Genomic DNA, 25,769 nt, shown 5'->3' on the forward strand with positions numbered 1-25,769 from the left:
CTGCTTATTTCATTCCTGCGGAACGCAACTTAATTTATAATGCCAATGGCCGGTATATATATATTTGATCGTTTCAAGGTACCTTAATAATTATCTTTGAAAATATATATTAGGGTAGAAGCTAAAATGAAAATAATGTAATTACTTGCGTGTGATCTGGTGCCTTAAATTAATGGCTCAAAAAAAGGGTTACAGATAGTCTTAAAGCTTCAGTCGACAATTTTTATTCCCGCATTCAATTCCCGTAAATCTGTCTCAATCAGCAGTTCAGACACATACCCTTACAGATCTATAAAGGTAGATACATCCGCTAAGATAAGGCAGATATACATATCGAGTTAGCTGACTGTGCCCTTGCTCTCAAACTCCTGTCGAGAATGCCCTGGACATACCTGCACCTCAAAGCAAACAAACCCTAAAAATTGAGTCACCAGCGGACTCGAGAAAAATGCTATTGTCCGTTTGCTCTGCCCTACGTATCAGCATGACAGCACACACAGCTAAAGGTTGCGGCCCAATTCTCATACCGACAGCATTATTATCAGCTAGAAAATGTACAGAGAGGAACCGCCTTTCCCATCCTTTGCTTGAATCACACCCGATCTGCTTCTCCAGCCGTTCCCGTCAAGTTTTTTTTTTTTTTGTTTTTTTTTTAAAGATATAAGAATCCTCCTTGGAATGATTATTCAAACAATAACCACGTGCACACATTAGATCAAATAGCTACAGTACATTTCATACACTCTGAGACGAAGATTTCAGGATGACATCCATTTAAATTTTCAGAGTCACCGCTTGACATGAGGATGGAGAAAAACTGGACGCCAGGAGCAGAACAGCTTTGACTGTGGTGCCCCAGAAAGTATAGCAAAGACCAGAAGAAATTAACTTTGAGACTGTTAAGCTCTTCTCTGTTGTTTTTTTGTTATTTGTTTTTTGCCACAATCTCTCTTGCTGTAGTCAAGAGAACACGACATCGAGGAACATAAAAATGTTTATCTATTGAACACAAAGGTTTTCAAGTGTCCTATAAAATAAGTCAGTACAGGTTTACTTGCAAGCCTTTATGCCATGTCTCATTGCATCCTTCACATAAAAAGTTCATAAATATGGGACTTTTTTCTTTTCACAAACAAGCAGAAACAGAACTGTCCAGCTAACATAGCCATGGATTACTAAAGTGTGATTGGTCCACTTCTTTTTCTGTTCAAACTTCAGCGCTAATGCAAGTTCTTTAATGCAAAGTTTTCTTGAAGCTATAAACTTTCATGCCTAAGACAGCTTTTAAAGCCAAACTGCCTCTTGCTAGGACACATTCCACTGTATTTTCTGAATTGAAGCAGAACAAGTCAACAATAGTGATGAGCACATGATCATTAACAATCCAAGAAAAGCATATAGTTAGTAACACTGTTACATGAGCTGGGCTCTGGAGGGGGATAGAGAACACACCTCTACTGAACAAAATCAGTGAAGTTAAAGAGAACATTTGGTACTGGAATAGTGTGGGTGCCAGTGAAGATACAATCTAGAAATGAAAGCTTATTTAGTGTGGAAATCTCAAGTGACAGTATGTTATGAACCAGGTAGAGCTGTTCAGGAAAGGTGTATTTCTTCTCCTTTGTTCAGCAAGTTCACATTCGTTGACCCATGTCACAAAGTTCACCCCTAGGTCTTGGGTAGAGCCCTGAACTTAATCTGCAAGGGTAGGTAGTGGAAGGGGATTAACTGACTAGATTGTGTGTCTTGGTGACAACCTCAGAGGTATTGTAGGTACTGCTGAAGTGTTTCTTTATCTCCATACTGGCTTACAGCTTTCCATGAGTCCAGTATTTTATACTGATTCTTTTCTCTGAACATTAAGTGCACACAGCAAAGATGTTTTTGCACACTAGGAAGGTGACAAAGTTGGTAAGCTGGCAAAATGGCTTCCCTGACCTCGGTACTGAAAAAACTTTGTATATTAAAAGTAAAATCTGACAGCTATTAAAAGTCTGTGATGTCTGGTCACCCCCTCCTCTCATAAAGCGGTTTTGTGAAGGAGAGGGCATTAACAAATACAATTCTATGGAAAGCCAGCCTACACGAAGAAATTTGTGTTGTCACGAATGCTTCTTCCACATACTGCTAGAAGCAAACATATTTCATCATTAAAACTTGCACAGTTATCTCTGTAGTATCATAACACTTGCAAAGTTTTCTTCTCTTTCAATTATACGATTGTTCAATATGTGGTTTGGATAATATGCAACAAGAACTTCCATCCAGAAGGGATGAGGAGAGATTCATAGCATGGTTATTATGAAAAGCTATTATTATTATTTTGCAAGTGAAAGGCTACAAGAACTATGTAGGTGCCAAAAAGCACGAATATTGTTGATTGTAGGCAAATTAGAAGCTTGGTATACAACTTCTTTCATCCTATTCTGGCAATCATTCTTTAGACTACCTATTACTGTTGTGTTAAATGACATTTAACTAAATTTTTAATAAAAATTGACAATAACATGCAAATAAAGATGAAGGTAAAAGTTGTCCTCTAACCTTTTTAGGTCACTGGGGGGTAGGGGTGAAGTGTTAAAGACTTCACTTTTCTTGAGGCTCATGTTTTATGAAGGCAGTGGTTGGGGGCAACTCTTTGGAGTCGCATACCCATTCTCAACAGCTGATTTGACTAGGGGAAATTACCTGAGCAAGCTGGAGTGCCCCTAAGTTCAGATGCTGTTTTAATCAATTGGCTATGTGCTTTCCCACACATACAAGTGTATACAGCAATTATGCATTCAGAAACAATATTAATAGTCTTACTTCGTATGCAATAGTCTTACTTCGTATGTAGATCAACAACTCCTGTTACAAAAAAAAATTACATACAACCATTATGAAGTTAGCAAGAATTGCACGTTTAGTGCTTCTTTGAAGTATTGTACACATTTTACTTTAATATTAGAGGCCTCACTTTTCTTAGGACTAGATGTATGTAAGGCCTTTACTTTTTTCTCTCATTCACTGCTTTCTTTCCCCAAAACCCTCTCTATGGAGTTTGGTACCGATTCCAAACAGCTGGTGTCAACTAGCACAGCACGGACATGGAACCGGCACAACCTTCAGTTCAGATGCTAGTGCTCTAACCCTTTGGCTATCTGCTTCTTCACATATTTTAATAAGATACAGGAATAGCTTGCCATTTCCTTTGAAACTTTACCTGAAAAAATTTGTTCTAACAGATTTCTTTGTTCATTTACTTTCAACAGCTTTTTAGAGAAACTGCAACCACAAGTCACATCTCTACGCTGATAAATGTGTTTGTCAATTGTCTCCTTATATTTAATTTACACGTCTGCTTTCATCAAAAACTGGTCTGTGACAGCATCATTATAGACTAATCATATATTTAGTATATATAGTTAAGTAAAACTGGAAAATTTTCAGCAGCAGTATTACTATTTTGAGTTAGCTAATATTATAGATGACAATACCAGGTTTGTTGACTCACTTTATTTTCACAAGCAAGTCCAAAAAAAAGAAAAAGAAAAAGAAAGGGTGCAGATTTAGTGCTGACTTTGCCACACATCACCTACCCAATAAAGGTCGTGCTAGTATTTGTCACCAGATCCAATGCCTCATCTGCTGCCCAAAAGCAATCAATACATAGAGGTGTTCCAATTGTTAATGGGTGCAGTCCAAAAAGAACTTTCTTTAAAAAAGTCACTATGTACATCACATTAATGAACAGCATAATGTAATGATGACTTAGTGCACCGACAAAGTAAATTAAGTAAAAATCTTCTAAGTAAAACAAAATATACAACTGACAGAAATAAACCTAGGGGATGACATTTGTAGAATGTTTATTTGCATTCAGAGTTATCTTTTAGTAAGTAGAAACAAACATCATGCATATGTACATATTTTAATTTTTTGGCCAAAAGGATACTGTCTAAACCAGGCATGTCAAACAAACAGCCCTTTGCAAGTACACTGTACACATGTGCGGCTCTCATGACAACACACATGTGACCAATATGGACCTTTGGGAACCCTCAATTTGACATGCTTGGTCCACAAACAGTTTGTGTCTATTTCTATAAGGTAATTCAAAAGACAGAATGCATGCAAAAATTTTTCTTATCAAGCTTCTCTGGCATGATGTAGCAATTTGTACAACAGCATGTCTATTTTTCAGCATTACAATACTTTGCTATGAAGTAGGTTGTCAATTTAATGAGAAATGAAAATTGCTGTATGTTCTTCCCAAACAACTGCAACTTAAACTGACAAGGAACTTCCCACACAATCATACTGCATATTAATAAAAATAATCTGCTTAAATCTGCAAGACCAAATGATATAAATCTTCCCCATCCTAGCTAATAGCAGGATCTACAAGGTTTTAATGATAATCTAAGTCAGGGGTGCCCAACCTACAGCCCACTCATTTTAACCAGACACAACATAATTTCCTTTTTAACATCATGATTCTGGCAAAACTGGCATGTTCTGGCCCACGAGATTTTATATATGTCCAGTCTGGCCCTCGGGCGTGAAAAGGTTGGGCACCACTGATCTAAGTGTTGATAAAGCAAATAGCAAACCATACATTTAGAATGAAATTAATGCACACGCTTCCCATCATTAATTTTATGCATTTTTTTTTGGTAATGTCTCTGCATTAACCTACACTTTGCTTAAATGAACAGGATGTACAACTTTACTCTTATATCACAACAGGGAATCCACATATTTATACTGTCGGTGCAGCTAGATAAGAGGTACCATCAGCAATGCACTGCTCACCTACAGTTGTTAACTGACTGTGGAGTTATATGTCTGTAGACATGTATGGCACTGAAAATATTCATGCTTAAAGTGTTTTAAGTAATTTGAATCTGTCTGGATGCTAAGTGAAAAGAAAATCGCCTCCAATAATTATATCATTATAAAGTTTAACTTGTTTAAATAAGAAGAGAAACAGTAGTTCCTAAGGTAATCTTTTGTCTCAAGGGGTTAACAGCTGCAGAAGCATGCCTTACAAGTGATCAGTAAGTTGGTTCAGATAAATATGACTCATAAAGCTGTTCATATTTTTGTGGTAACTGTAATATTTTGGTTACAAATAGATTTTTAATTAACAATGAATACATATATTTAAGCCACAACTTTGCAGATGAAATAGCTGACTTTGCAAGGTATGCAAGAAGCAGCAGGAATTCGCTATGTACTAAATAATGATTTATGAGTTGACAATCCCTGCTCTCTAAGAATACAGGCGGTCCTCGACTTACGACGTTCCATTCCTATGTCATATCATAAACCGATTTTCCCTGCAAGTTGGAACACATGTACATACCGCACGTAAATAACATACTGTAAGCACTTATCCTATCCTAACACAGTAATTATAAAAAAAGGACATATAAAATAAAAACAAATTTTATATATATATAAAATATAAATATATCGCGTTACGATGCAAAACCGCTTAAGTCGAAACAGGGCTTTATACAGTAAATGGGAGATGTGTTATAATCACGAAACATCTTAACTCGGGGCTGACGTAACCCGAGGACCGCCTGTAATGAAATAACTGCTTTTTTTTATCATTTGTTGTTGCAGAACATTTTCTTTTTAAATATCAAGCATTCACTAAGCCAATTAACAGCCATAAAAATCACAGGTAAGTACACAAAAAATTACTGGACAGCATTATTGTTCCACGCTACTTATCATGAGCCAAAATATCTGAAATCTACTCATGCAGTAAATCTTGTTTACAGCAATGGTATGTATAACAATAGGCCTTCATCGCTTGAACCTAGAACCAAGCCAAATAAAAAGAAATGGGCTACTTTAAGAAATTGTTTTATTTTAAAAGCAGAAGTTTTGTTTACTGTTCCAGAAATAATATCATTAAAAACCTCTACACTTGTATCAAGAGTTATACTAAGAAAAATTAGTTTTAAGAAAGAAAAATAGTATTCCTTCCATGAAGTTCTCACTGAATTCTTAACGATGGGAGATAAGAAATAATCAAACAGAACAAATAATACAGAACAGGATAACTAAATACATCCTGCTGTCAAGACAAATACTGTTACAAATCATAATTACATACTGTCTTGACTCTCTTCAACCTTGTTACTAATAAAAAGAATTATAACAAAAGAAAATTTAAACAATAGGGTTGTTATTCATTCTGACATGTACAAAATTACAATCTACACATATTATCGAACTTACAGCTTTTGTGTCCTTTTACTATCAACGACCTCAGACTAATGCATGTGCCACTTATGATGCAGTGAATCTGGTGACACATTTGGATCTGAACCACTGCATGAATTGTAAGTAGTGATGCATTAAAGCTCCAAACAATCCTTTTTTTATTTTTTAAAATGTTTCACTATTTGAAATGCTCAGCTTACACACTGTATCAAACACAGTCTGGATGGCAGTATAATGGAACTGAACTGATACAAGTATTATCATTTTCTGATACTGTGCTTGTTGCAGCAACATCTATCCTGTTATCATCTTTATCAAAATATACTGCTTCTTGCTGATGAGAGACCATTGGCTTTTCACCATTCAGATGACTGCTATGGTTACCAGACATCACTTGATATTCATTCTGGGCATGCTGCACCTCATTAATGTCACCTTCAAAACCCTGGAAAGATTGCTCCTGCTGCATATTAAGAATGGAAGATGGCTCTTCCACGTAGTTTGTCAAAGATTTATGTGCTTGCTGTGTTTCCACTCTGCAAGGGGTCTGAAAGTGGTCAGATTCTTGCACAACACTAGATTCCTCACCTACAATAATATCTGTTTGACAAACCGCAGCAGTTCCTACAACATGAAGTGATTCTTCACAGCCAGGTGCTACATAATCTGCTGAGGTATGAACTTTGGAAACAATATCATTGTCTGACAAATTATCTGCGTGATGTAAGCTGCCTGTTTGTACAACACTAATTACTTCTGATTCACCTGCACAAATGATATAGTTCTGGCCAGCAGGTATTTTACGTTCACTGTTATCTTGCACAACGTTATGGAAAGGTATCTGCTCTACTTTCTGTAGGGAGTACTGATCATCAACAGTTTCTATCTTCATCTGTTTGTTAGGTGAGCAGTTTTCATATATCTGAGGTGGTTGGCTAGTACGGAATGCTGATTCAGCAAGTTGAGTAAGAGTGTTGGCAGCATCAACAGCAGTTGGCTGGCTAAGATCAATTTCATGGATTGAGTCATGAATATTTGTTTCTTCATCAGAACATCTCTGTTCTGCACTGACATGTGGCCTCTGGTCAAAAACTATCCCCTGCTGAGAAAGTTGGGTGAGAAGGTGGGCAAGTGAGAGTTCTCCACTTTTGGTATTTAGATCCAAGTTCTCAACTTCAATTACAGTCTCTCCCTTTTCATTGACATATATATTTGTTGGTTTTGCTTCACCATGTGGTTCCCCTTGTTCTACATCATTCAAGAAAACAGTTACTGGATGAGGATTTTCAATATCTGTAGGTTCACTCTGAACGGCTTTGAAAGTACTCTGTCTGGAGACAGGACCTTCTGTATAGTGCTGCTGGATACCTGTACCAAAAGTTGGCTCTTCAATATAAACAGTCACAGATGGGCGCTGAAGAACAGAAGGTCTGTTGCATGGATATTTGACATGCTCTCTCATTTCATCAAGTGACAAAAATCTCTGGTGACATATAAAACAGCAGAGTTCTTTGCTTGGCCCAGTTCCTGTATCACTTGCAGGCAGTGCTGTATGTGTCATCCCTATTTCAGGGTCAAGCGTTTCTGCCATTTTTTGAAGAGCTTGTGTCTCAATCTCTCTTCTTCGGATAAAATTGTCAAAACCACCTGATCGGCATGAACGACTATGCCTCCATCGTGATATGGCATCTTCAAATACCATCATGCAGTGGCGACACCAGAATCGCTTTGCTGCTGGTACACTCAACCGGTGGCATGGGTGGTTTGAAACCCTGGCTCGCTGCATTTTCTCGACCTTCAAGGTCACTAAAATAGCACAGAAAAAGAAATATTCAAACTGGATGACAGAATACAAGACTAAAGAGAATCAAATAACCACAACTTTAAACTGAACCAAGGACAAGGTATAAAAGTTGCTTAAGACGTTCGTTCTGAAAAAAGACTATAAATTTAACCTGAAGATTTGCTAAACTGTTGGGGGGGGGTCATTTTAAGACATTATCCCTTTAAAACATTAAGATGCATTTATGTCTTGATGTCGACGTAAAAAATGGAATTAAATATCAGTCAGAAAAGCACAAAATTCTTCTTTTCATAGAAACACACCGGGGACAAAATACAATGACCCCCTTCTGCAATTTGTTTCATGCGCGCGTAACATTTTGCCACTTGATTCCTATGTATCCACTTAAATGTGCTTGTGTCTGACAATAACCAAAATATGTGAAGATCTTATGGATGTTACAAAACATACTTTGTATGCATTCTACAGCATTTTAAATACGCTAATCTGTGGAGATCAATTGCAGTAATGCGAATCGTTGTTGATCGTACTGCAATGCTGCATTTCTTCTTGTGAGTTACCATCTTGCAGCTTAGTGTTCCAATTAAACAAACCCAGATAACCCACTTTCTTAAAGCTGTTAAGTTCCCATTCTTTTGAAAAGACCCTATATTTGAGCGAAAGTTCAAAATAAAATAGTATTTCAACTTATAAATACCTATTCCTTTATCTTCAAAACATTCATTCACCCTCCAGGAAGACTGACAAAGAGCAAGTCACAATGGCGGCTTTTCCAGAGTTACTTCCCCTGTAGCCGAAACCCCCTCCCCTTTCATATCGGTAAACGAAAAACAAATTCTGCTTCTTATATATCCAGTAACACAGCTAGGGTTAGTCATGAATCCTTTATTTTTTTTGTAATTCTTTGAAAATACATACCGTAGCATAAACTTATGTAATTTTCAACGAATGATATGGATTCGCATCTAAAGAGGGCGCTGTCGTAAAAAAAAGGGGTCTTAATGAGCTAACCGCAGTACCCGTATGTTCAAAGCTTCCGGTCTGCGCGTTTAGTTCGTTGATAATGCGGTGACAGCGTGTCACGTTATTGATTATTAAGTCATTGATTTTCTCACCTTGTCTCTCTATTTATATTTATAGGTATTTAAATAACAAAATGTCAATGTGTTACAGAGTTAATGCTTTGACGAATTGAAGAAAGACTACAGTTGGTCACAGGTCGGTTCGACCACCACTTGTGATTACATTCTTTGCTTACTTTAACCACAAACTAATACATGTATACGTCCGTGCTTTAACTTACTCTGTACGGCTCATGACTACAAAGCAGGCCTCTTTAGTGCAGTTTTGAGTGGTTTGTAAAATACAGCATATCCGTTTAATCAAATTAGCTGCACATGGAGTTTGTGGAGACGTGCTGACCGTCGTGGAAGCCTTTTTTTTAAAAAAAATAAATAAATGTTAGTCATATTTCGGTACATGCGAACAGAAGCAACACTTAAACACAAAGTTTTACCAAAAAAAAAAAAAAAGTTCTTAACAAAATGGTGGTCGTCAACTGTGGACGAATCGACTATTGGATGTGGTTGTAGTCCAGAGATGGGCTCAAAATTCTAAGCTATGCGGCAGGCCGGTAAAAATTAAATACCTCGCCAGGTGACTACACTGTCTACACAACAAACCTAATGAAAAAAGGAATGGACAACAAATGATGCATATAATGACGTTCACTTACCAAAATATATTGTGTGAAGCGAAGCACTATGAATTCGCTCGCAATAAGACTTTTAAAACCATCCTTTGTTTTGAAAGCAGCCGCTCACAGTGTGTCATGAAAGAATAATGATAGAGCTATAGTGTGGGTTTTGCACTTCTGCTCTATTCACAAGATAGGTGGACGCACTGCTAAACCGACCTACAGAAAGTGGAATTGCTAGCCTCTGGCGACGCTGACCGTCAGAACAACAAAAGCCGGGAGGTATAACGTACCGCGCTTACATCACCTATAGAATCAAAAGGCCGCGTGGAGCGTATATTTGCTGATCAAAAGACCATTCACGTAACTACGGACACGTAACGTAGAGCCAGAAGCAGCCGCGGGGTGCAAGTGTAAAAGACGAACCTTAGACAATGCACCCCTTAATTACGATTTAGAGAAGGGCAATATTATCACAACGCGAGCTAGTAAAGGCGAAGTCAGACAAGTAGGCAGCTGGATTACATAACATACGTAGCGGCTGATGGGAAACCTTGTCGCATATACTAGCTGTTGCGTGCTTGGTGGTAGTGGTATGTCATGTGGTGTGACTGAACAATCGAGTGCACGTTTGGCCACAAGCCAGCGTTTTAATATTGAATTTGGACGCAAACTCAAGGCTTTTCGCTAGGGATTCTTGATGGGTGAGCATCGGAAGGACTTTGTAACTCAAGTCTTTGCCACCACGTGTATCAGCCACTCCAGTCAGACTTGAGGCGCAGAGCAGGGACAGGCCAAGAAGGTGATAGCCCGCTCATCAAACATTGAGCGTAAAGGAAGTGACTTTTGTCCCTGCGAACCCACGACCAACTCTTGGCATCGTAGTGGAAAAGTTGCTCTGGTCACAAGAGTCGGCACTAATTTCTACTTGAAGAAACTCCAGGCCGGCTGGTGACGGAACCCAGGTGCACGCTGGTGCACGAGGACGATTCGCGTAAGAATTCGTCCCGACTCTCTACATCGTACGTCTCTCATCGCGGAGACGGACAACAGAATTCCAAAGTCACCGAACATCATTTCTTCTGCGGCGCGTCGAGAGAGTCCTCCACACAGCAAGAACCATTGTGCAAAATCGCAAAGTTGTGTGTCCTTCAGAGACAAACACCCCACACAGCAAGGGTGCTTGGGTCAAGCTAAGTGGCATGTATTTGTGCATTGCATGGAGATTGTGAGCGTGTAGTGGTGAGAGTGCGGTGGTTAAGAATAGGTTAATTGACTCACTAGATATCTGGAATAATTTGTGATAACGGGACACCCTAGATAACTAGCATAGATAAGGAATCAGTTCATTTACATATTCGCATGTTCTTTTTTCATTCCTTTATCATTTCGTAATTTGTATAATCCTCTCGATGATTAATAACTTTCTTTAATACACTAAATTGCCATGAGTTGTTTATTGGAGTTATGCATGCTGGGGCTCGAGCTAATTAAAAGTGTAATAAGCAATTTAGTACAGTATAAGCGCACGCGGTAAATGTCTGCGTGAGTGGTAGAGGTATCGAGAGTGTGATAAGCTGAGGTGACGGAAATCACAACCTCTGACCACCTCCACGTGCACATTCCCCCTGAGTTCAGCGACACGGTGCTCTCTAATGACTCCATCAGACATGTCAGCCGTGTTATTTGTCGTCTTAATTGGTACTTTGTGTTAGAATGTTACGGACTGTCGATTTCTAAAGCTGTTGTACTTAAATTTCAAATAAACCGCCCAGGCTGAACGAAGAAAAATAAAATTACACTTCACATTTTGGCACACGGGCCAGTCCAAAGACGTCTGTGGGCTGTACTTTGCCCACCCCTGTCGAAGTCGAAGCCACTATACACGGGTCGTAATCGAATGTAATTCCCCCGCCACACAACTGTTAACTGTCAATGTGAAAGGATGAAAAAAAACACCAAAAAACAAAACACACACACATTAGTGGAGCAACACACAAACACCAAAGCAAAACACACATACACGCAACCCGAGTAAAAGGGGTGGTAAAAGTTGTTTAAATCAAACATAGAGGTTAATATTGATGATCGCGCCTTCCAACTTCAATAGGGATTTATCTATTTTTCTTTCTTTATCTGAAACGTGTCCAATTATAACTTTTGTGATTTTAGTAGTCTTTTATTTCAAGGGAAAGCTAGATATTGAAAGAAAAACAGATTTACCTACTATATCGAACTGGTAGATTAATAATTGTCAATTGTCTTTTTTACAGAAAACGTGGCCGAAGTCTTTCTAGTTCATGGTCAGTCGTAACCGCAGAGTTCTTCTTTACCATAATTTATTCTTTGTTATGTGAATTTCATATTAGTGCATGTGTGTTGTTTCATCAAACAGAATGCTGGGATCTGGGAAGAAACGATTTCAACTGAAGTATGGGACCGGATTGTGATGAAGCAGTCGTCCATTCATGAAGGCCTCCTTGGTGTGCCTTTACATACATTATTATATATGAGCATGGACTAGTATTCTAGTGAACTCTCTCCTTGGTGGCTTGTTCTAGCCTTCGGGCTGGATGGCGATTGTCAAGAAAGATCACGAGATCTTCGGCGAAGCCGACAAAACTGAGAAGTGTTATGATTTGTGCAGTAGAATGAATGAAAGCCTGCAGTGTTAACCTAAGAGTCTCAGCTTTTATCACAGCTGTTTGTAGACACCTGGAACGGTGGTTACGAAAAAGAAGATTTTACTCTAGCAAACTGAAAAGGAAGAGGTTACCGGGTTATACTTTACACTTTTCTGAGAAAAGTAGATCCAATGAGGCAGTTTCCTGTCATTAGTAAAGGGTAGGTGTGTATGAAAAAAGCTGTAGACTCCCCTACCCCCTCTCCTAATTTTTCTGTACTATTTAACCATGTAAAAGATCGTACTTATTACATGTGATATATCAAAGCATTTATTATTACGCAGTCACAATGTATTTATGAACATTAAAGTAAGCTTGGTGTAAGCAGCTTCTGGAATTAATAATACATGTATGTTGAAGGCTTTACTAATATGCTTATACCTGAGACTATGGACTGTTTTTGCTAGTATTCTAAAATGGATTGTTCTAGCATTTAGGTTGGATGACCTTCGCAAAACTTGTTGATGTGCAAAGAAGTTATTTACAACTAATTTATCAAAAGTATATAAATATAACAAATATATGAGTACCACTATTTATCTACTTAAAAAAATTAAAGAGTGGCAAATTTGTTGATTATATTTCATAAGAGAGGATGACGGTAGGATGGGAAACAGTCGTATTTTTGAATTGTATATGTCTTATCCTTGAAAGACGTGAGAAATATGCAGTTATAGCAAGAGTGTTGATTATTGCAAATAATTCTACTACATGAAATTAATAAGATTCTATAATAACCACATTCTTACAAACAAGCGATTCTGTGTGTTCAAGAAAAGAGAGTCGGTTGGTAGCCGGCACCACCCCAATGTTTATCTCCCTTTATCAATAAGCCGACGATGAGTTGAACCCTCACCTCACCCTACTGTCCTTTGATCTGGTCCGCGAGCGTATCGATTACTGACAGTTTTCCAGGCAATGCCAGGTGCGTCTGTACGTGTGTACGCCTGTGTGTGAACATAAACTAAAAAGCTTTTATTAATTTCAACAGGATGCCTTTCTTAACAATGGTCTTAACAATAGCACGATTTATACTTTCAACAATTTATTCTGATTTAATTTTCAATCAAGTGTTAGTCTTTCAAGTAATATACAATCAATTATCAAGTGTGCTTCTATAATTTTGAAAATCAGTGTTTTGATTCACTTTACGTTCTTCATTTAACAGGCAAGATTGTGTAGAAATGAAAGAGTATGAAAAGATGCAGCAACAATATTCATATGCATACACACTTTGAGACAGCTGGTTAGTATAATTTTGGTAGTAAAAATAACCATTAACAACACAAAAAGCTGTCCGAGACAGCAACAAAAATAAAGTAAAGGTAAAGGTCATCTCCTAACCTTTTCGGGTCGTTGGGGGTGAGGTGTTAGAGACCACTTTTCTCGGGGCCAGCTTTACATATGGGCGGTGCCCATCTAATCTCTCTCACTGCCATACTATGTATCTAAATCAGGAAGATGAGAATCATTATTTAAACCAATATTCACCTCTACAATTAGTCCTTAATTTAACATATCCTTTATGTCTGAACATTAAAATAATACACTTTTGTTTTTTTTATGGGGGTTGGGCGGGTAAGACTTTTGTTTTGGCTCATTGGCAGACTGCCTCCAGAGAACAAAAATGCTACTCCTAGTTCGATGTTGCTAACGTCCTCTCCTTCAGCGTAATGGCAAGATCTGCAATAGTTTTGTTATGTGGCGTCCGCCGCCAGGTTTGCTGACCGATGCACACTCCGGGTCCACGCCACCAGGACTCAACGTCTTCAAACCAAGAAGGTCCACGGTTGGGAACATCGTTTGCCAAGGCGCACATTCGGCACCAGAAGAACGTGTTGATGATGTCACCAGTTCCCTTCCAGGCAAAATAGCTGTTATAAAGCGTGTCATCTTTGTCCAGCTTCAGCAGATACTCTGCTAGCTCCTTGGGCGATTCGAAATCGTCAACGTGGATGAACGAATGTGGCGGCGCTGCTCTCTGGTAGTCCTCGGGGGCCGCGCCCATCACAATTGGAATCACGTCATGCCTGCCAGAATGATGTGAAAGAAGGTTAGTTGTTGTGGTTTGAAAAAAAAAAAAAAATCTAGAAATCGACAAATCCAAAGTCCTCTTACCACGGACCGTACATGTAAATCCTTGCTCCTCTGCAACTCCTGTACGCATGATCACACACAAGCGATTACCTGTGTACCTCTACCCAATCAAACAGCATATCAAACTTCAGTGCACAGTCATTCAGTGTTTTACCATCGCGTAGAATTTGAAAAAAGCCATTAACACAAGATTCTTCTTAACCAAATAAATCAGCACGAAATTTGACCAAGTCTGGGAAACTATTTTTTAAAATAACCTTCTTGTTAAAAACTTTGTCAAACTTCGTCCAAATTTGTCCCGTTAAAAAGAACTTTTAATAGCATTTTCCAACGGAGTCTGAAAACGTAAGAGAGTTGTGAATACCATAAATTTCGGATTATTAAGCACACCTGTATATAAGACGGACCCACTAAATTAAAAAAAAAATGTGTCCACAAATAAGCCGCACTGGTTTATAGAGTCTCATCGTACACACATTTTATAATAAACAAGATACACGAAAGTTGATATTTCGACACTACCTGTTATCAAATATTTTTGACGCAGTATTACATGACAAAGAAAATACACTAATAATCAAAGTAGTGTCTGAACATAAGAACCCGATCAAAATATTAACATATGTACACTGATTTTAACCTTAGATCAGAAAACACGGTAAAAGTTAAACTCGGAGTTTGAATCTCTTTTAATTTTAGGGATGGGGTACACTACAGTGATGATATGTAAGTGCCTTATAAAAAGTTATTGGACCAAATGATTCATCTTGTAATTTAAAAAAAATCTGATGAGCTACAGTTTAGTGCTAGGCTTTATTGCCGCTCTACGAATTTATCTTAAAACATTACTTGAGAAATTTGTAGGTTTCGCAGCTCTGTGGAAGTGCAACACTACATTAATTAAAATGCGTGAATTCAGTATATATATATATTAAAAAAAAAAGAAAATAGAAATAATTGTAAACAAAATTTTACACAGTTTAGTTCGAAAATAGAACAGAAGTGTGAACCAAATGGCGCGTGTGTAAGGCATATGGAAGTATTTATTTTTAATTTTTATCTCGCAGTCTTTGATCTAAGTCAGAAAAACACATACACACGCGCGAGAGAGGGAGGAGAGAGAAAGAGCCAGAAAGTCAGGCGACATTGACTATATTCTGTTAGATGTAGCACGATAATAAATGCTATGACGCACTGCAGTAAACTGGAAAACTAACTTGCATAAAAATAAGGCAGACAGCTGCTGGTAAGGAACCAAAAAATGTAAACAATCGCCGGGGAAAGAGAGAGGCTAACATTTTCTTAACCAAGACATCAGTGCAGGCGAAACTGTAACCCGTCACTGTGAATGAAGGCAAGTGACAATGTCATTTAACTGTTATCGTTCTGTTACTCCATTATATCTATCTAGTCGCCGATGGTAAACTCACTCGACAGAGCTGATATTGTCGAGAGCAATGTGCGATACTCAAGGGGAGGAAAGATATTTTAAAGTTGGTCTATTCTATAGCTAAGAACAAGTGTTTCATTTTATGGTTTCGCATGTGAAATAAAAACATCCAGACTTACTTGAGTCCATTGATGAAAAATTTTTCTGTGATGTAGTCCCTGCAATTCGAGTTCTCGAAGGCCAGGTAAAACTTGTAGTCTTTGTTCAGCATCTCAAAGCATTTATTGTTCTGGAATCGAGGACACTTAAGCGTCCCGCACGCACCATAAATGTCAACTTGGATATATTGAGATAGTTCATTGGCATATTGCCGTCGGCCATTCCTTGCTCCACAGTTGGAGACAAACCAGGCAACCTTCTTCGTCTTGCCTTCTGCATAGTTCTTGGGCCGGGGCGGCTGCACAGACGAATTAAAAGGCACGAACTTTTCGTAAGGAGCAACAATGGTGGAGTCGTGACGATATGTAGCCGTCCAGTTGAAAAAAGAACGGCTCGAAGAAAATGTCATGGTATGGTATGGCGACTCCAGCATAAACAATGCCCAAATCTGATTCATGGACTTCTTAGGGTCTCTTTGACTTACCGAATGCTGAAAAAGGACAACATCTGCTTCATCGAGCTTTGAGTGTTCGTCAAGTAGAGTACAGCTACTCACAGCGCACTTTTGCTCTTTAAATAAGGTTTGCCCACGAGGAATGCTCCAGCTTGACAAGCCACTATATACGAGAATCTTCTTTAGAGGAACTTCTTTTTGGTCTTGTAGGGATTGAGGAATGAATTGAAGCTGGCTAACGATTCTGTCGTCCGAATATTGATCAAGACTTGGATAAATGGAAGGTCTCTTTAAAACGAAAGGTCTCGATGAGTTCTGCATCAGTCGGTTATGTAAAACGTAATCGTGGATGCCCTTACCGAAGAAAGTCGGCAGATGCCGAGGAGCATGCCGGAAGTTGCCTCCCCATGGAAGGGCACCATTGCGATGTTGAGCGTCGAATCCCATGTCCATAACGTTTAAGTTGAGATAAATGACAACGAGCAAGAATCCTGCCAGAAGAATCTGTAGAAGCTTTTTCACGTACAGACGCATGCTTTCCTATCGACACCAATATAACGTGCAGCGCGACCGAATTCCTTTGTGGGACTGCACCATATGGACACTCAACAGCTCTCTCCTCACTTCACTTCTGATGACAGATGGTTGTTTACGATTATAGTGGAGACTGAAAAGAAAGAAAGGGAGAAAAAATGTTAACAGACGTTTTACTTTCTTAATTATCTTAAGAAATGTGACAGTGTTTGTTCAAAAGTCTGTGCAGGCGCCATTTTTGGAAGCTGGTGTTAATGATCGTGCAGACATCATTTATAAAAACCGGTGCTAAAAAGTACACCTGCATAAAACTAGAAAATTTCAGTCGAGCAAAGTTCCAACTTTAGGTCTATAATATAAAAGGAAAAGGGTTTTTTGTTTGTTTATTTAGGTCTTTGGCGATTGAGACCTCACTTTTCTCGGAGCCATCTTTATGTGAAGGCGGTGTCCTTCTCTCCATAGCTGCCTTACCTTCCCCAAACCTCTTTAGAGTCGCATACCTATTCTCGACAGCTGGGTCAACTAAGGGAAGTTTGCTACACTACACGGGTATCGAACCAGCATACCTCTCGTTTTCGGACGCTAGTACTCTAACCACTCGGCTCTCCGTTTCCCCAAGAAATATCATATATGAAGAAATGACAACTACGACAACAATGATAATCAATTATATATATATCGATATAATAAAGCAAACTCCGTTTAAAATAGCATTCTGTATATAAAGTCCCATAAACTTGTCCTATTGTTTACCGTTACAAATGTAAAATACTTCTTGAAGAACTTATAATAAGTCGAATTTTCTTGAGACGAAAACACCACTGCTCATTAGTTTCAAAGGTAGCATACGTTATACTCTGTATTCCACTGTAGCGGAATCAAATGCATGTACATGTGTAGTGTATTCTTGATGCTAAATTACGCTAATAAGGAAGAGTTCCTTCGAAAACAACTATCAAAAATGGTTAATGTAACTTTTGGGGGAAGAATGAAGTATTACACAGTTACTTTGAGGCGATCACGAACTTGTCCGTGGTGGCGATGGTGACACCGAAAAGTCCTCGCAGTAAAAGCAGCAGTACATACAGACGTTGAGCTTTTGTCACCATCAAGATAGGCTACCTGTTAATTCTGCGATAATCTTTCACAACAGAATTTACAGTCTTCGATTAGCAAAAAACAAAAATAATAATTAGTAGCATCTTGTGCTAGATGAAAATCTTCCCATATTAATGTGATAAAACTCCACTTAACCACTGAAATATCCGACTGTTTCTTGTACCCATTCACAAGAAATGTGCATGGATACAATGAAAACCTTTGGGACAACGGGTTTTTAATACGCACTTACCTATTTTAGGTATAGTTTTTGAAACTGCATATCCCAAGCACACTGGTAAATAAAGTAGGTAACGCCAAGAACATTCACTGATCGCTTGCTGTATGTAAGAATAATTTTGCTTTTCACAACATTATCAATTGCATCCACTACAATAGACTATTTTTTCCTTTCATGAGAATAGTCTAAAAACGAAGGTAAACACCTAGTAATAATCATGAAACCACTGCAAGGATGTGTACATTCCAAACGAACTATGTTTTGGGTAGAATCAAAGATGGTGAATACCATCTTTCGTCGAATGTTCTACAAGATCTACGAACTTCCGGTGATTTGGTAGACTTTTAATCTTTTAATACTATAGAACTTTTCTTATTTTTGCCAAAAATAATTAAAAGATAGCATAGTATGATGCAACCCAGACATACAAAGAGAAGAAAACAAATTGATACTGACACGTTTAGATCCAGAAACGTTTTCACGTCCTAGTTCTCATCTCTGCTCACCGGAAGTAACAGATAAAATATAATTGTGTAAAAAACACCAGAATATTATTTGTTTAATTGCATATATTTTTAAAACATCTTTTGCGATTTATATAAATATTTTTACTCCCCTCCAAAGTCTCAAATAAAGACTGACAGACAAAGTTGGTGTAACGTTTTGTTATCGATTAGAATTCCCTTATTTGCGCGAATAATATTTTAGTGACACTATGAAAATGCGTCTACATCGGTTGACTGGTGCCGCTAAGAACTTCTTCTGACAACAGTTAAAAGGTGCAAATATTTCTGACTTGACCATGTGACAAGGACCAACACTCTGAGACTGTCCTTCCGGTTCACCGGAGGGAGACTGGCGCACAAGGAAGAATAAGCAGGTGAAGTATTTACCTCCACCCCTCGACAACTGCTATGGGTTGATCAACGCAGGGGATTACAAATCAAGAGAATGAATGAAATGAATATTAAGCATATTCAACAGCATTAACAGTACATTTTTTAAAACTTTGGCCTTGAAAACCAAGGTCCGCAAGAAGTGTCTAACTCTACAACCTATTAAAACATTGGATTTTTTTCTTTTTGCCGTCCCCCTCCCTTTCTCTCTCTCTCTCTGCTTGCACACGTGCACCTCAATCACGGATTAGCGTCTTTTTTTCTGGCTCTGTCCAAACTGGACTTCACCATTATTATTAGTAGCATCAAAGACAAAGCACACAAAGGCAGGACCAACGTCACCTATCTGAATCGATAGCATTTCATCCCCAAGTTGGAACGTTTTGAGTAAGAAAACGGTAGTTAAGATGGGCCACTGAAAGAGTAGATTAGCATTTATTTATTAACTAATAATGTTAGTTACTTCTTCCGTTTCAATAAAATGTCCAGTAATTGATATTTATCTAGACATCACATGCCAGAACATTTTAGAGATGCTTACTGTTTCTTCCTCTGCAGTAGTACTACTCTTGCCATGCACACCAATCGTCATTTCCACGTCGCCAATACCCGCACTGCGACAATCGCTGAAAACGGAGCAAGCTCTTCCCACTACGGGATAACATGTGGCCTAGTTTCATAAGAAGAGAAACATTTGTTCAGCAGCTTTCTGCATAAAGCACATGGTGTACTCTTTTTCTTAATTGCCTACATGTAAAAGCCTTTCTTAACCTCACATGTGTTGCTGAATGTTTGACCAAGCTTTGACATAGTTTTTATATATAACCATCATGCCACAGCTCTGCCAAATTTGGTCACATGTTCCTCTTTATTTGTCCTGTCAAGAAGGGCCTTAAGAAACACAGTCCTAAACTTACAGGAAATAGTGTATGCGCTTTCAGCATACCCCTGACTGTGGGTGATCTCAACCAGATCAACCAGATACAGGAGATTCTGACAAATGGAGACCTGCCCCCCCAACCGGACACAGACAGTGATCCACTGACTGTCCTATGATCAAATCCCTGGACATTTTTGTCCTCTGGAAGAAATCTACACCACACAGTGTTTGGTGCTGATGTGCCACAATCTCACGACCTTCTCAGTATTATATTTCTAGGGTGAGTTTATGTCTTGGGATCTGTAACTGCCAACAACCAGCTGAACATCAGAGTATCAGCAGATGCACAGTGATGGAAAATGTAGTGAAATGCAAATCCCCTGAAGTAGTTGTGACACATTAAAGAACTTGGCAAAGTGAAAAGCTTTTAAAGCTTTTACCACATTTTAAGAACTCACATTTCTATAGAAGAAAAGTCATATTCACTATTAACATTATCCACTCCCATAAGTTGAACGGTTATGGCCGTTAGTATGCTAAGACTCACATTTTTTATATTACAAAAAATTACAAGCAGCCTAATATATCATCAGTTTAGCATAACAAATATGTTTATTTTGCAAAACAGTTACTAAAGGAGCACTTTACTACCTCACAAATACCCTAAATGTCCTTTTTCTATCTCAAACACTTTTTTTCCTAAATCTGTACAGGAGTATAAATATATTCTTAAAAATTGTAGTCAATCTTTCAAAAATGCACTTAACAATATCATATACTCTTAAATTTGCACTGGTGTGCCATATATGAAAGAAAACTTAGTTTAGAATCTTGGCTCTATTAATCTCCTTCATGCCCTCAAGCTTATTCTTATATGAATAATTACTAGAATTAGAGGATATAACGCTAAATAATTATAACAGAAAATCTTTAACCACACAAATTGTCTTTGGAAAAAAGCTGGCATAAACCAATTTGCTAAATTAAATGCTCATATGACATAATTTTGCATTATCATATTATATAGCTCTTTCTTCATTTAACCTGCATAGATTTTCATCAGTTAATTTTTATTGAGCATAATAAAAATATGTAGGAGACACATACAGCTGACAGTTTTGAAAGTTGCTGGAAGTCTGCACTTGCTATGTTAATGCCCTATAAATTAACAGTGAAAACGGATTTTTAATACAACCTTATTTCACCACTTTCTCTTCCTAATTTCTGCATGTTCCATTCTACCTATAGATGCTTTTTCATCTTTTCTTTAAGGTGACACTTTTTCTGATTTCAATCACTGTATATATAGTTACTGTAAAATTTAATACCCACATCAGTGTGTATAGTTGCTGTTGGAATACCCTTCTCTCCTATCCTTTTATGACTGCTTATTACAACACTTGTTCTTCCTGCCAAAAAATGTTTGAAAAACTTATATGCACACTTCAGAAAAGCACTAGCTTTGAAAAGTACAAAAACTAATGAAAGTACGGCCAGCTGCTAGCGGATGAAACTATGCTTGCATGATATGGGGACAAGCAGAACTGCTGTATGCATGTACCCAGTCCGCAGATCGCCTATTGCTAGTTGTTTTTGCACAGCTTGTCAACATACCCGTCTAGTAACCTTGGAATGAAATTTCTAGGTACAATAGGCAAATGCAAAGTTTTGTGTAACTGTCTGCAAACAGCATTTAGACTCATATCCCCCATTCCCCCCACCCCCTCAGATCGGATGGGTTTGGTCTCAGGAAGTATAATTGGCACGTAGGTCTACTTGACGTAGTACATCAAACGGAAGTAATTGGCACGTAATAGATTAATTAGGGCTACTTGACGTAGTACATCACATGGAAGCGCTATCATTGTCACCTCCGTGAGAAAATGATGTAACAGAAACTGTTATAGTACCTTCATGACTATACAAAAGTCCAGCAATTAAAGAGATTCACGATCGGTAACCCCAGTACTTGCAAGTGAGAGAAAGCACTGAACACAAGGAGTCGGGTGGCTAATCTTTTGAAATACGGGTACGAATGCAGAGTACTCAACGGTACCTATGCACTGGCTGTGGAAAAAAAGATACCTGTGTATTACGCATACTGCACAATCAAACTTCAAAACAAGTCTAATCCTCACCTGTATTTGTCACGCAGGTCTTAAACAATTTACCATCTTACTGTTGCGGCCACTAGAGTATAGCAAGGGGTAACTTGCTGCGACAAGCAGGGCTACCACAAGCTCAGAACAGGTGCGAGTGGCCAGCAATGTGTCGCTGCTGGATAACACGCAACTATTTTTGGCTTGCTATGGCGACACCCGTTTACACTGTTCCGGGATATGGGTGGGTGGTCACGACGCGCTTGTGCAAATACACTTTTCTTGAGGTGAGATGATAGTTGGGTACGATCCGGTAGCTGCTGCTTGTTGCAGTTCAGTTTTGGAGGGGAGCACACACTTCTGCACTAAAGATAAGATAATGCGACTAGTTTGTATCAATTGTATGTGGTCTAAGTGTGACTGTGTAAACGCGGGTGTTTTTTTTTTTTTTTATTGTCTGTTAAGTTTGTGCGCCCACTAGGCAGTGTAGTTGCTGCGCCAAATAAAGCGAGTAAATGCATCGATACGAAAACAAATTCAGCCAGATTCAGACCACGGACATATGCTTTGTTTGTAGAAGTTAACGCGGAAAATTCGTCTAATTGTCCAGATATAAACGGATGTGTGTACAGATCGAGCTTTCTCAGAGTTGGAGTCACACAATATTGTTTCGGAAATATGTATACACATGTAAATTTGATGAAAAGTTAGGCAATACCTATATAACTTTGCAATCGCTTTCAAACTTTTTGTCCAGAGGTGATAACATTGAGAATATCGTCCATTTTGATCAACGTTTCTTTTGAAGCCCGCAGTCTCCTCTTAACACTTCACTTGCAACTGAATTATAAATATATAAAACAAACTCAACGCCATCAATCGTAACTATTCATCGCAATAGTACATGTCAGATATAAATTATGATAAAATTGGAACAAAACGCACAAAGAAGACAAACACATGTAATGGGGGAAACAAAGATTAAAATTCGATAGTGTTGTTAATAAACAATTTAATACCAATTATTTTATCATAAACACACACGTGGGTTTTTTTTTTTTTTTTTTTGACAGTCAACGATGATCTATCAATTTCCAAAATGTTTGGTGTTAGAAACATGTCCGTCACTATTATGATATGGAACCAGGTACTAACTAGCACTCACATGTAAATTCAATATACATTATAAAATATATATAATGAAATACAAACATTAACGAAAACTAATTTTCTGTCAGCCAAGTCGTAATAGCAACTGGTACGTGTGAGACGACAATTTGTTAGCGCGCAATCTCACCCCCGTTTCACCTATTAATGAAATTCTCTTTCATCGTTCCTCGATCTGTATTTCCTGTTTACACACGGATTCACAAGCACATCCAATCAAGCACTCTCTCACACAAACGTGTGCACGCCGAGGGAAATACGCTTTACAGTGTATTCAGTCATTTAAAAAAGAAAACATTAATTTTAAAACTGGATCGATTAACTAAATGATTGTTGACGCGGCAGATGAAGTTGTTGTAAAGAAAGGGTGGGGAGAAGGTATATGATAGAGCATTTGTTCAGGACTTGTTTAGCTTGAAAAATAGCAGACTATATTCTATACTCACCTTAGACCAGCGAGCAATATTTTGACATAGAATGAGCAGAGGTGGTATTCTTTACAGAGGCCATAGCGCTGTCTATAGTCTGAGCAGTCTGATGCATTATACGTTGTCGCAATCTCAGTGTTCACTGGTATGGCGATTAGAACAGGTATCTAAGACCAGTTGTGAAAGTCTTTCATTTTGCGCACAGTTGGCATTCGATGCCCAGAACGCGGCATGGCAGAAAGCCATGGTCAGCTCCAGTGCATCGCACGATCGAGTCGATGTCGTCTGCGATCTGTCGGAAACAGCATTCGCTACACCATTTCACCATCGGCCGGTACAGCCCACGTTGCTATGTCCTGCGTGGTCTGGCTTCGTCGGTCAGTGTTAGGAATAAGAGATGAGACCGCGGCATGTTTCCACGAAGGCCCCAGTGCTCATTAAATTTGTAAACACCACAGAGTTCCGTGTAGTGACAACTGCTACTAGTAGTCCGGGCCACGACGTTTGGCGTGTAACTGTGATTGGTTCAGCACACGATCACATTCCTCGCAAGAACCTGCCGAGGAAAAAATCAATATTTGTAGGGCAGAGTTTAGCACTCGGGTGCCATGTCGCGAGAACACGCTGGATGAGAACTGGCACATCTGCTTTTGCACAGCAGCAGTCGCAGTCATGTCTTCGAGCCTTTCTTGTTCCTTTTTATTTTTAACCATTTCTTCAACAGAGTTATGGTGGGGATGGGGGAGCAGAAGGACGAAAGTAAAGCACGAACGGTTGAAATCTCTATAGTAACGATCTGTACATCTCGATCTTTATCGGCCACGCCCAGTATATGTTGTAAAACCACATTTCATACCTTCGCACACCTGTACCAACCCCTGAAAACTGTCCCTAATTATTGTTAGTGAGTGGAGTTAACCGTAGGTCGAGTACGTGGGTCAGGTGTGATGTCCAGACGACAGGCAAGAAGCGTATATAGACTACATTCACTACAGGGACCATCTACTTTGGTCTCTGCATTACGCGCCCGACAAAACATTTTAGTATCAGCAGTTTGGAGCATTAAGATCATAAGATGGATCATTTGGAGAATTTTCCATGGAAGTGACCTTCACCCCACGTGTCAGTTTGTCCTCTTCCGGATTAGATGACAGTTCAGTATCCGAATCATATTGTGCTTACTATGGGAAAAAAGTTGTCGAAACATTATTAGCAAACCACATTTTCAGCTTCAGCTTCAAACACCCAGCTGTTCCTCGTGAATTTCCAAAACAGAGCAAGCGAAAAGTTTGTGACTAATGTGACACGAACATCTGCAGCAAACGACGGGTGCCTTAGCAAAGCCTGATGCTTGATCGTTGGCATCAACATTGATCGACTTTCAGAAATCTTAGATTTTGTCGATGTACATATTATTTTATTATTTTAGTATTGAATATTCAGATAAACAGATAAACGGATTTAGCTCGCATTTCTAGAGTTCACTGCATGGGTAACTTCAAAGTTTTGATGAGAACGAACATGCAGTGCTGGCATGCTTACAATTTGTGTCCTAGAGTGTCACTATTACTTGACAAATTTGTGCTTCATTTTTAATGCATATTTGTTGATGAGCCAGCAAAATATGCCAAAGAACTGAAAGTAGGATAAAAAGTTTTAAAATAATCATTCCGCAGTTTGAATTTCACAAGACGCCCCATTTTTGCCGCCAGAGTTGGAAAAAAAGTCAGAAGAGCTTCACGCATTATGAAATGCCTTAAAAAATTCGTAGCCTCGTACTAAAAGAAAATATCCATGCTTTATTAATAAGAATATGTTCCAATATGTTTTAAATCAGACAAAACAATTTTAAGTCTTTTTAATTATTTGGAATGGGATACAATTGCAGTTCAAGAATGTAAATTTTTATCCACCATC

At 38.5% G+C, this 25,769-nt stretch overlaps 2 protein-coding genes across 10 annotated transcripts; both read right to left on the bottom strand.

The window, feature by feature from the left end:
* Positions 1 to 3,483: 3,483 nt before the first annotated feature.
* Positions 3,484 to 8,837, bottom strand: LOC112559895. The gene is made up of 2 exons (XM_025231372.1): positions 8,727 to 8,837; positions 3,484 to 8,031 (listed from the first exon to the last, which is right to left on the bottom strand). Exon 2 carries the CDS (start codon positions 8,009 to 8,011, stop codon positions 6,434 to 6,436), a length of 1,578 nt encoding a protein of 525 aa, XP_025087157.1. The 5' UTR covers positions 8,012 to 8,031; positions 8,727 to 8,837; the 3' UTR covers positions 3,484 to 6,433.
* Positions 8,838 to 13,437: 4,600 nt separating this feature from the next.
* LOC112560468 (glycoprotein 3-alpha-L-fucosyltransferase A-like) lies at positions 13,438 to 24,520 on the bottom strand. Of its 9 annotated transcripts, none has more exons than XM_025232345.1 (4): positions 22,297 to 22,952; positions 19,820 to 19,904; positions 16,076 to 17,176; positions 13,438 to 14,439 (listed from the first exon to the last, which is right to left on the bottom strand). In XM_025232345.1, exons 3-4 carry the CDS (start codon positions 17,041 to 17,043, stop codon positions 14,046 to 14,048), a joined length of 1,362 nt encoding a protein of 453 aa, XP_025088130.1. In that variant the 5' UTR covers positions 17,044 to 17,176; positions 19,820 to 19,904; positions 22,297 to 22,952; the 3' UTR covers positions 13,438 to 14,045. The 9 variants fall into 9 exon arrangements, with proteins under 9 accessions (XP_025088130.1, XP_025088129.1, XP_025088133.1 ...); XM_025232344.1 differs by having other exon boundaries at positions 19,820 to 19,948; XM_025232348.1 differs by lacking the exons at positions 19,820 to 19,904; positions 22,297 to 22,952 and adding exons at positions 18,052 to 18,184; positions 18,839 to 18,853.
* Between the last annotated feature and the right edge of the window lie 1,249 nt (positions 24,521 to 25,769).

This window comes from Pomacea canaliculata, linkage group LG3 (assembly GCF_003073045.1).
Source record: "Pomacea canaliculata isolate SZHN2017 linkage group LG3, ASM307304v1, whole genome shotgun sequence".
NCBI classification, from domain to species: Eukaryota; Metazoa; Mollusca; class Gastropoda; order Architaenioglossa; family Ampullariidae; genus Pomacea; species Pomacea canaliculata.